We start from the raw sequence: 12,078 nt of genomic DNA, 5'->3' as shown, positions 1-12,078 counted from the left end.
GTTGGAATTTCATAAAATTGTGCAACGCCTTCAATAATGGGTAATATTTCTTGAAACAGACAACAAATTGAATTTACAGGATAATTTGTTTTTAATTTTCTCTCGGGTGCCGAATGAACTCGTCGTGATCCTGGATTCGGGCGCCATTCAAATAAAGAAAAGAAGAAAGTTGAATTTTACCAGTTTCTGATTTATTTACAACTCGGATTTCACAAAATACAAATGACATATTTAGTTGGTAAGCTTGCAAGGATCCACCTCTCCGGTCCGCTCTCTTTGACTATACATCAACTCAACACTTTCAAATTTGCAAATCTGGATCTAAGCCGAGATGCGACTCAAAGCGTGCACTTCTAGACTTTCCCGAAATAAAATAAATAATGACCAAAGTAAATACAATTGGTAAAAAAACTAAAAAAAAAAAAAAATTCAGGAATTTACTTCACAAGACACGCCGGAATTCCCACCTTCCTGGAGAGGAACCCGTTATTTCGCCGCCATACTCGCTGAATACCCTATTATAAGGCTTGGTCCTGGACAGGAACCCGTTGTGGAAACTATTTTTTTCGTCTAGGTAGCAATTCTTTTGGTAAAATACTGGTAAGATAGACATGGAAATATAGTCATTAACAAACAATCTTACGGTGCTGTTCGTGGATTCTAATTACAATAGTTAAAAAAACTAAAAAGAAACATTCAGGAATTTACTTCACAAGACACGCCGGAACTCCCACCGTCCTGGACAGGAACCCGTCGTGGAAACTTAGCACGTCCATGGTTTTCCTCCTGGAAACGGTGACGTTTGGAACCAACAATTTTGCCCCCCGCCAAAGCAGTACACCCTCAACGCCTGCATACTGCTGTCGAACATGATAAGTCCCTGCTTCAGCTCTATCAGTCCCTGTTTTTGAATTTTCCCTGAATTGGGCGTATTGAACTTTTGACTTTTGTCTTGGGCAGTGACGTCTATCGTGACGTAATTGCTCTGAATCCGTATGGAATTCCTCCACCCTATTAACGAGTTCCCTCAAACTGATCGTGTATTTTGTGAATGGTGTGAAAAGTGCTATCTCTGGTCGTCTTCTTCTTCTTCTTCTTCTTCTTCTTCACTAGCGCTACAACCCGATGTGAGCCTTGGTTTTCACAAGAGGCCTCCACTCGAGGTCAACAGCCCCGAACGAAATCCTGATCGATAAATCTCTATCTTAGCTATGCTTTTTTATCGAAGATGGTCATGCGGTATCGATATAAAAATCGACCCGCAGATCTGCATGATCAATGTTTAGTTGGTATAATAATGTAAAAAATCCTACGTTTAATTTAAAAAAACTACCCTCTTGCTCGCCCTCGCCCCCGCCCCTTGCGCATCGGCCTCCGGGTGACTATATCCCAAGGGGGTCTAGTAGAGTCCTCGCCCTTAAAATGACCATACTCGCTGAAGTATATATCTCTAGTGCTAGGAAAGTAAAAGTGTTAAACGTTGGATTACAAGATGACGGACCTCACAACTACCAGGGAATTTGTTCGGGTTAAAAACAAAAACAAAAAATTCGAAAGGTTGGGGCATCGGGAATAATTAGTAATTGTCGCAACAAAGCTGAAGTTCCGGAGTGGGAGGGGGGTTCGCACATGACGAAAAACGACTTTATTAATTTAATTTAAAAACTACCCCCTCGCTCGCCCTCGCCCCCGCCCCTTACGCATCGGCCTCCGGGTGACTATATCCCAAGGGGGTCTAGTCGAGTCCTCGCCCTTAAAATGACCATACTCGCTGAACACCCTATAATAAGGCTTGGTCCTGGACAGAAACCCGTTGTGGAAACTTAGCGCGTCCATGGTTTTCCTCCTGGAAACGCTGACGCTCGGAACCAACAATTGCCCGCCGCCCAAGCACATCACCCTCAGCGCCTGCACACTCCTATCGAACAAGACGAGCCCTGGTTTCAGCCATGTTTCGGGAGGGATATTCCGAGGGTCTAGAGTGGTGGGCGGCTGGTAGACCTTTTTGACCCAGCGCTGCCACGCTTGTTTGGGCGTCTCGTGGGTGTCCGTCACGTTCGGGAGTTGGGCCGCCTCCAGGTCGACGGCCCCGAACAACTCCTCGTCGCTTTCACTGGGCGTCGTCGTCGGACGCCCACGTGGCCGCCGCGTGGTGATCCTCTTCGGCTTCCGCCGATACCCAGTGCCCTGTTGACCCATCTTCACCTGAAGGACGTGCAGATGCTCGGACCTTGCCTCCGGCTCAAGAATTCGTCCCAGTGTATCATCCAGGTTGAATTCCGCCTCCATGTCCAGGAACTCTCCGGGTGCCTCGTCCGGGTTTCGGAGATTCCCTGGGTTCGCCTGAAGGTTATGAGGTTCCTCCTCCATCTTGGGAGTGGAGGTCGGTGGCTTCGTATTGGCGACTATGGTGTCCAGGCCGATGGCTTCGGCGGCTGGGACGACGGTGAAATTGTGAAACTTCACGACGAAGCATTTCCAAATGGTCGCTACCGGCCAAACGTGCGACAGCGCGCGGTGCCGATTGTAGATCTGCTCGGCGGTCCAGTTCTTCCAGACGACCCACGACATCTCCTGCTGCAGCAGCGGAGCTATAGTAAAATTAAACGAATAGTGAGAGTGCTGATTGAAATATATGGAAATGAGTCAGAATGGAACCGCAAATTTTTCCGTACACTACGAGACAAATAAATAGGAAAACTTATGAAATTACGAATAATTTCCCCATAGTTATACCCATTCTCAAGAACCTGTAAAATTACGAGTTTTTCCTGTAATTACGTCGTATCGGAACATGCTGACTGTTTTACTTAAGATAAAGAAAGAGAAAAGGAAGAGGCAATACTCTGAGTAAATGATAATTTCAATTACCTCGGCTAAAGTAATATGAGTAAAATTACCATGAACTCAGCGTATTGCCTCTTCCTTTTCTCCTTTGTGGTTTCGTCGATTATCATTGAAATATTTGTGAATGAGTCAGGACGGAACCTCCAATTTTTCCGTACACTACGAGATAAATAAATAGGTAAACGTATGAAATTACGAATAATTTTCCCCGTAGTTATACCCATTCTCAGGAGCCTCTAAAATTACATGTCTTTCTTGTAGCCACGTCAATTACCGAAATATTTTCTTCCTGGTAATGTTGACGATTATCGTCATCTTCTCAGTGAAAAAGTAGGTGAAATGTCAGAGAACATGTGCAGCAGCCACTACAAATGGTCGCAGATGGGTATCCTATGTGAACTCTCCATATTTGTACCCGGAGTTTTATCTACATGAGCGAGAGAAGGCTATTGGTTATAGGACATTTTGTCAACGATTTTTTGTTCGCGCACCTGTTTTTTCCAGTGATTTACGTCCACGCGTTTTTTCGGCACGGGAGTTTTGGTCCACGTGCCAGTTGAGACCCACAGTTAATTGGCCCACATATAAATACAAACGACAATGCTCACGACGTTTTTGGATGAAAATGTAAAATGTCTTGGAAGAATGAGGGTTTGCTTGTTTTTTTGTTTTGTCTGTTTTGCTGTTTGATCCAACGGAGAATATTATATAGTTGAGAGTTTTGGTAAAAATGGGGGAGCGTCAATTCCATGAGACAAAATTCACTAAAACTCTCTACACCTCTTTGGTGTAACAGGACTTAATTATCTTTCAAGATTTTCCCACCTTCTTATACCTGAACCGGATAAACCTCTATACTTACCTCAGCTAAAAGGCTCTTAGAATTTTCCAGTGTACGATAAGTATCTTGATTTATTTTGCGAGGAAAGATCTGTGCTTTTAAAGGATGCCTGTCATTCTTAATACGTTCAATTTCGCATAATACTGTGTAACACCTCTGTTGTGAAATAGTTGCTTCAGGCGCCGCCGCACGGCTGGCGGGCGGCCAGCGCGAAACGCGCATTGACGCCTACAAACCTAAGTGGATACTTCAAGCATTGCGCAATGCGTGAAGTATCCACTTAGGTTTGTAGGCGCCAGTGAGCCTCTCGCGCTGGCAGCACGCCGCTCCGCCCTGTTAGGCTTTAATATTTATACTCGCATAGTCAGCGTTTTTTAACTCATGATTTTGAAATGTTTGCACACTCTGCATTGATTATTCTCATTTAAATTGATGGGAAAAAAATATGTATCAATTTATCAAAGGTAAAAAAGTACTTATACATATACAAGGTATATTGTACATCGAATATTTTAAGGATAGAAATAAAACCAAATATTCACCAATGGCAGTTTAAAAAGATGATTCAAAAGGAGAAAGTAATAACATTTCATTTAGAAAATGAGCAACCATAACAACACCTCCTTCTCTCTCAATTTCTCATTTCCATATTGTCAATATAATTTTACATACCGACTAAAATATAACGCTTGGACCAAGTCACCGTTGCTTATTTTACGTGTGGGCGTAAACTACTGGACAAAAAAGGTGTGCGGACAAAAAATCGTTGACAAAATGTCCTGAAACCGGGCTATTCGAATCCTGAAATTGCTTAATCAACTTACGCACCTGTGTGTTTCAATTGTTTCCATTACCTCTTCAAACCTATCTGTGCATGTTCCCTGGATCATATTGAGCGCTTCAAATGTTTCTGGCGATTTATAGCAGTACAGACAAGTCTTGCGGATTTGTTAAAACCCCACATACGTGATTTTCTAGTTTCACCATTGTTACATTATACCTATTTAGAGATATTTTACCTTGTAAGAGCAAGAATATAAGTCCGTTATTGACATTCAAATCGGTAAGCAGATTAGTAAAAGAGTTGGATCATTTAAACAATGCACGAGTAATATTTACGATAATAATGATCGTAAGGGTTATATACTTACCAAACGTAACGTTTTCAGTTTCCTGCGGTTTTGGCTTCTGAACAATTTTAGGGAGATTTTTTATGACGTCCATAACTAGATTGGCACTTTCATCCGCTAAACGATTGTGCAGCTCTGGCGCAAATTCGTTGGGGCCGATTTGTGTTCGCATTTGCTTCACAATATCTCCAGCGTCAAATCTGAAGATGACGAGGAGAAATGTTTGTAAAGAAGGAATAAGAAAATATGTTGTGTGATATATGTTCGTTAATGATCATTTTGACAGTGAAACTTCATTTTCCTCTCGAAGTAACCAAAGATTCAGCTGCTACTATAACTTCAGATGTTTGTCTATGTCTATTTATTAAAAATGTCTATCATTTTTCATTATGTATTCGAAGTTACGCGGTTTTCGCGAGACAAATGTTAAAATTAATTAGAATTTTTGACATGCAATCAAGGCAAGAGTCCAAAAACCTATGAGCCATGCTAGACATCAGTGACCACGAATGCTGGGGCTAACGACTTTTTGGACATTTGTACTATTGAAATGTCTTGCGGTTAAAGCGAACCTCGGTATGAGTAGGTACGTAACCGTTGATGGAAAAATGAACAACATAGCACAGAGTTAAATAATCAGGAGACAGAAACAAATTGATTCGAAGATACGACAACTTTGAGTCTTATACATTGCAGCTTAAGACTTTAGCCACCTTCTTAGCTAAATTGCGTTTTTCTGCTACCAACTATAAACTTACAACTGTCATAACCTCGGTTTAAGCTGCTCGTTTAAAATTTTTGTGGTAAAGTACTCCTTTAAGCAATAATATCGATATCTTCTTTTTAAATTTTCCGGCACCACGGTCTCTTTCCTCTCAGGGTCTTTGACGGTATTTAGACAATTCTTGTTATTTTCCTGTATATTTCATGAAAGTCGAGCATTCAAATGCAAAATACAAAGTAGTGTGAGTGATTAATCGTAAGATGATCTTTCAAGGAGCGATCCTCCTTTTAATGAGATTGATAGTTTAAAATATTCAAGACGCTTTACCCTTCGTGATCTCCGTCCAATGGTTTCATCTTTATGATGGTGACACCCGTCTCCTTGTCACCGTGCATAATGGCGTGTGGAATCGGGGTCTCTCCCCGCCATCTGGGCAGTAAACTTGGGTGAGACTCCAAGATACCACTGCAAAATCAAATTTAAAATTAGTCAAAAGACCGGATTCATAGTTTGTCGCAATGTTATAGCCCATGTGCGTTAAAAATTCCGCATGAAGCTGAAAATCTCAACACAATCTCTAAAATCAATACATTTTGCAATCCTGAATGATCGTTACTAGGGTAAACAGCGTATCTCTTCGAGGGAAAATTGTGCTTTTGTGTGAGCTATTTCCCTCTATATTGAGATTTTCAGCTTCACGCTGAATTTTTAACGCACGTCGGCTAAAAAATCCCGACATACTGTCTTACAACCCGTCCGTCAATAATTTTGGGTATTCATAGTTGGATTAAATTTTGCAATAAGGAACCACTACTTCTGGCCCATTTTAGAAACAACATGCAAACCATTACTTTCCCTTTGCAGATACGTGCTTGTTTGGGAGAGCCAGAAATGGTGGCTCCTTATTGCAAAATGTAATCCAGTTGCTCTTTAGATAACTCCTTTCCTCTGAGGAAGCCACATGAGTAAATCGATGACCACAATGCAAAACCACATATCTCCATTGAGATGCATCCGATTTTCAAATCCTAGGTATTTATTTTTCCAAGAGAAACAAGCCAACATTCTAGCGCTTTAGAACAACTTTAAATAGTGTTAAAATGCAAAATATTTTGCCAAATAGAGAAGGAAAATCACGAGAGCTTTCGAGAAATTGCGTTGTCTGGTTTTCCGTAGAAAAAACACCGTGTAATAGGAAGTCTGCAGCATCGTGAATGGAAGCACGTAGTTTCGCACTTAGGCCATTGTTATTTTGAGTGAGGGAATAATTTAAAGTTCCCTTCTCTCGCGCGTTTTCTGTCTCTCTTGCACGCATTGGCGTCTCGCCAGGCGAGTGTAGAAATGCCTACAAAGGCTCGCTGGAACAAGCGAGGGTTCAACCGCCGACCGAGGGTCGCGGGGTTTCGATGTTTGACCCGTCTGACGAAAAGGATTCCTTTGGTTGTGCTGCTCACGTATCCTTTGAAGCACAACTACACCTGAGACGAACGGAACCAACACAACATAGAAATAGAGAGAGGAAAAGGACGCGCATTGATGACTGTTTCGAGATACAACTATTCGTTCTTGATTAATGTGCGTGTTGCATTGGAAAAATTGAAGGCGCGATGGCGCGAGACGTGAACTCTCAATGTCCTGCTCTATGCTGTTAATGAAGTGTCGCTCAAGCGTCCAGCCCACCTTCAAACTAGGGGCTTCAAAGAGGCTCATCGATGGAACTGTTGACTGTTGCCTTTCAAAGATCGTCGGCCCGACGATCTTTGAAGGTGACCGGTGTGTTCAAGATACATTACAGATCAGATCTTGAAATTTTCTAGGAATTCCGTGCAGATATGGCTGAGAAATAGAAGAATTGATGCCAGTTTAAGAGCCCCAGTTTGTAAGTGGGCTGGACGATTGCGCTGATTACCGATTACATCTCACCTATCTTCGGCTTTGTTGCTCACGAAGCCCTTGAAACATCATTACACATAAAACAAACGGAACCAACACAATATAGAAATAGGGATACAGCGGTTGTGCGTTGATGACGGCGCAGAGATACGGCTATTCGTGCTCGATGGATGTCCGTGGTGCATCTACAAAATTGAAGGCGCGAGGTGTGGAGCCATGTCATTCCGATTTCCGGTAGATCTGTAGCAGTAATGGAGATGTTTCATGTATGAGGAATTTCCGATTGGACTATTGATTCTTATGTAAAAGTTCGCGAGAAACACGATGGTGCCACTGATTTTCTCTGAAATCAACTCCCAAGCTCAAAAAAAGTTCTCAAGTTGAGGCCAAAATGGAGGGGATATCCCACGCTATTCTGAGAGTTCACCTCTACATCAAGACAAACTCTCCATGCAAAGATAGGGAGCAAATACATTGACAGGGTTGCCACTTTATTTCGGGACAACTAAAAACATACGACTACCCCGCTAATGTATTTGCTCCCTATCTTTGCATGGAGAGTTTGTCTTGATGTAGAGGTGGACTCTCAGGATAGCATGGGATATCCCCTCAATTTTGGCCTCAACTTGAGAGCTTTTTTTGAGCTTGGGAGTTGATTTCAGAGAAAACCAGTGGCTTCATCGTGTTTCTCGCGAACTTTTACATAAGAATCAAAATTCAAATCGCAAATTCCTCACACCTGCAACATCTCCATTATCATGGCAATCTTTTCCATGTTTCACCATAGCCGGTAACAATTCTTGCAAGTTGACAATATTGTTTTTTCTCAATGTAAATGTTTGTTAAACAATCGATTCTAGGCGAGACAGCCTCACCTAGAATCGATATATTTGATAGATTTAAATAGAGTATCAAAACTTTTGCCAACATGCCGTAATCACCATTGACCATCGCTGCGTTCTGATTCTGATCCTGAAAAATAAAAAAAATTGGTACTTACAGAGGGAATTCAGGGATGAGATCATCCTGGAGGATCTCTCCGAACGAAACGACGATCCCTACATCGTACTTGTCTCGCAGCTCGGTAGGGAATTCTGGCGGGTAAGCGATCCTGTTGATCCGATGCTCGTAAGCGTACTTCCAAACCACATCCTCGTCGTCGATAAACATCAGGTCCAATTTGCTTATTAATTTCTTACTTTGTTTACTTTGGATGTAAAAGAACATAACAAGCAAGTAATTAATGGGTCAGTTGCGCTGGTTTCGATATTAGCCAAGATATCGCGCTTTGAAACATTCTGTTTATGACGTCATCCACCGCGGTAGTGATACCCTTGGTTTCTTCCATCTTGTTTACATCCGAGTTCCACTGCGAGTAACCTGTGCCAATTTGCGTTATGCCGACTGGTGAAAGCAAGGTTGATGTGGAAGAAACCAATGGTGTTTCTACCGCGGTGGATGACGTCATAAACCGAATTTTTCAAAGCGACATATCTCTGTTAATATTAAACGTATCGATCCTTTCCACAAATTTATGGTGGATAAATCGATAAATCTCAAAACACGCCACGCTACTAGGGTGCTTTGCTTAATCTCCAGTCTAAAACCTCAAAATCTTTATGGAATCACGTTTTCGTGAATTAATTGTAAAGTAATTTACATCTTAGTGTGTCCGTTTTGATCATGAAAATCAACCCATCTGCCACTTCTGTAATTCATCACATCTAACCATCAAACACATACTTATGGACTGCTCTGCCTCCGATATCTCCAATCACAGATCTACTCCCCTACAATCAACAGAGATACAAACCCCCTTACATGCGATGAACCCAATATTACCACCAAAATTCTAAAACTCTTCACCTCTCTTAGATTTAAAAATCTAAATTTTCGTTTAAACTCCCATTTTCAAAATTATCTGTAAAGACGTTTATAGCCTGAGACGCTGAATGTCTTAAAATTATACTAACTAACTAACTATTAATTCGATGCACGTACTATACGTGCATCCATTTCAATTAATCCGCGATACAAAAATGAAAACTTTTTCTCCTCCTTTTTTCTTTTAGTTTTTGCGTTAAGATGAATTTTAATCAGCACGTTCCGGTGAAGCCTCGTGTGCAGAGTGCACGAGGGAATCATGCTTCGCTGGAGGGTAAGGACCACTTGTCCCCGTAACCGCATACTATCTTTAAGTACATATACAACGTATGAACGAACTTACAACTCGTCGGTGAGAGCACTCAATGTTCTCAAAGAGAAATCGTCGGAGCCGAAGAACAGGATTCTCCATGGAGGTCCCTTTACTGTCGTGGCATTGAGAGATTGGGATACGGCGCCGTCAAACACCAAAAGGCAGAAGAGGCATCTAAAATTTCATAAAAAGTTGAGTGTCAAGTTTCAAAACCTCACGACTCCCTGAAAGTTTTCACAATAATTTTTTGTTTTAATTCAACTATTTAACTATGCACATCATTTAAGTATTAGAATATTGGAAATATTGAAATTGTGACAAATTGATCGTCTGTAAACTTGCCTCGACTAGATTCGGAGAACAGCGTTTCTCAATGCTTCCTGGCTAAGATTTTCTAATTTTTCCAGGAAATATCACATTTTGCAGGAAGTTTTTGTCAATTGCAAAGCGTTATCGAGATTTTCGGAAGTTTTCCGTCCGTACTTTGCTATCTCCGCACTGGAAAAAAAAACACATTGGATCTAGAGTCTCGATCAGACTCTTGAAAACATTGACAAGAAAAAATACTCTTAATTCAATCGGAGTTTTGCTTGAATCAAAACGAAATCCGCTTAAATTAAGAGGCTTGGTTCTTGATTTAAGCTAGATTCTGATAGAATCAAGAGTGCTTTTTCTTGCCGATGTTTTTAAGAGTTTGGACTCTAGATCCAATGTGTTTTTTTTTCCCGTGCAATTAATTTCTGCCCCCACCTAATGATTCAGTCGAAGTGGCCTCTTTTATAGTATTCACTTCAACGGAATCTCCAGACGCAACTACCTCGAGAGCATTCCCAACGACGGAGCGTTTACTTCAATGACTTTATGACTTTAGTGAAAATTGTGTGTTTTTTTTTTCTCTACCAATTCATGAAAAATAATCAACAGAAGCTTGATGTGAGCCTTACTTTGCAGGAGGTTTTTAATTTACATATAATTAATGTTGTAGTGTTGTAGGTAATTAATTTTGTTCTATATTTTTGTGCGGAAAAAAAGCAGAAGCCGATTCTAGCTTTATCAAATAGATTTGTGTAGGCACAAAGGAGTGCCTTAAGTACTACGAGGCCTAATGCCTGACGAGAGGGCTGTCTAGCGGCTTTAAGTATACAGCCTGGATCATAATTTGAAATCTCAAAGATAGTGGAATTCGATATGTTAATAACCTGTTGACAACCAAAAAATCATTGAATTCGGCCTGGTAGAACTCCGAAAACGACTCCGACAAATGGCTGAGTGTTTTAGGAGTCATAAAGTAATGATATGCAACGCAACAAAGTCGATTTTAAGAAAAAAAGTATTTTCCTCAATAAAGCTTCCCACTGCGCAGTTCGCGATATTCACAATTTATAGACCGTGTTATCAGACTATTGAAGGTCTACGACAAGTTTTCAGTTGAATAGCTGTTAAAAAGTCTCAATTTTCAACAACCCATGTTTTTAGATTTTGTGGTTTCTTTAAACATTTTATTTCTTTTTTTACGGCAACACGAAAAAATATCCAAATCGTAGGCGAGTTGCACTCGCTTGTAATGTGCGAGCGGGCCATGCTGTCTCGACAGACCAAGCAAATTGGTGCAATGAGATATCTTCTTTGTAGAAGAGTTCCAAGGCACGATCTCAGCTCGGAGCGCCTTCGTTTTTGCGTGATACTCTACGCTTTGTCACGAAGTTAGTTTAGTTGCATGTCCGATCCGCAGTACGTTGATGTTAGTATACGCTCGTACAATTGCGAAGGTTGCCATATCATATTTTTACGAAGGAGAAAGTGTCTATTCCATTTAATGGAAAAATACTGATTAGTCTTTAAATTTCTAAAATGCTTGCTTTTCTATTTATCGATAGTGGCTTGCAAATTGTAGGCAACTGCTACTTGTCTGCAAAATTTATTGAATGCTAAAGAAAGAAAAGTTTTTATGAATTCAGTCAAAAGCTAGCAAGAAATGAAATTTTTTGATACCATGTGATGAATTTCTATTGTTTTTTTTTAAAAAAAAAAAACTTCAGTGCCAAGACGCAAAGCATTTAATCAAAACAGCGGACAAAGCCTTTTTGCCCCCTTTTCTTGTAATTTAGAGGATATTAAAATGAGATTAGCAATTTTGGTACGTGAAATAATGGGTACTTACAGTGATATCTTTAGCACAAGAAATCCATCTAAACTGATGATCATAATTGGTAAAATATTCGGTATAGAATCTGTCAAGCAGTACACATTGACAAATCACAGTTTGCCTCACCCGTGTTTGATCTACTTGATAAAACACAGTTCATAACATTCTTTAAACGTTGATAACAAAGTTTATGAATAAAGTTGATGATATCCTTCAAACACGTGGCATTTTAATTTTTTCTGTTGAAATTGAGGAGAACAATAATTTTTCTCTGAACGTAAATAATATAGCCCTACTTTA

At 40.6% G+C, this 12,078-nt stretch overlaps 1 protein-coding gene across 1 annotated transcript; it reads right to left on the bottom strand.

The window, feature by feature from the left end:
• Nucleotides 1–169: 169 nt before the first annotated feature.
• LOC109032624 (uncharacterized) lies at nucleotides 170–12,078 on the bottom strand. Its single transcript, XM_019044859.2, has 6 exons — nucleotides 11,794–12,078; nucleotides 9,663–9,806; nucleotides 8,436–8,642; nucleotides 5,870–6,007; nucleotides 4,840–5,018; nucleotides 170–2,591 (listed from the first exon to the last, which is right to left on the bottom strand). The coding sequence occupies exons 1-6, from the start codon at nucleotides 11,835–11,837 to the stop codon at nucleotides 1,666–1,668; spliced, it is 1,638 nt and encodes a 545-aa protein (XP_018900404.2). The 5' UTR covers nucleotides 11,838–12,078; the 3' UTR covers nucleotides 170–1,665.

The sequence above is a fragment of the Bemisia tabaci genome, chromosome 5, assembly GCF_918797505.1.
Source record: "Bemisia tabaci chromosome 5, PGI_BMITA_v3".
Lineage (NCBI taxonomy): Eukaryota > Metazoa > Arthropoda > Insecta > Hemiptera > Aleyrodidae > Bemisia > Bemisia tabaci.
Note: the sequence above shows the minus strand (reverse complement) of the source record. Positions and strands in the feature narration are given on the sequence as shown.

Excerpts from the sequence above, each read along its gene's own strand:
- LOC109032624 (XM_019044859.2), bottom strand. The coding sequence starts at position 11,837 with ATGATCATCAGTTTAGATGGATTTCTTGTGCTAAAGATATCACT. Across the intron at positions 9,807-11,793 it reads CTTGTGCTAAAGATATCACT|ATGCCTCTTCTGCCTTTTGG; the intron begins GTAAGTACCCAT and ends ATGAAATTTTAG. Across the intron at positions 5,019-5,869 it reads TTGGACGGAGATCACGAAGG|ATTTGACGCTGGAGATATTG; the intron begins GTAAAGCGTCTT and ends CGTCATCTTCAG.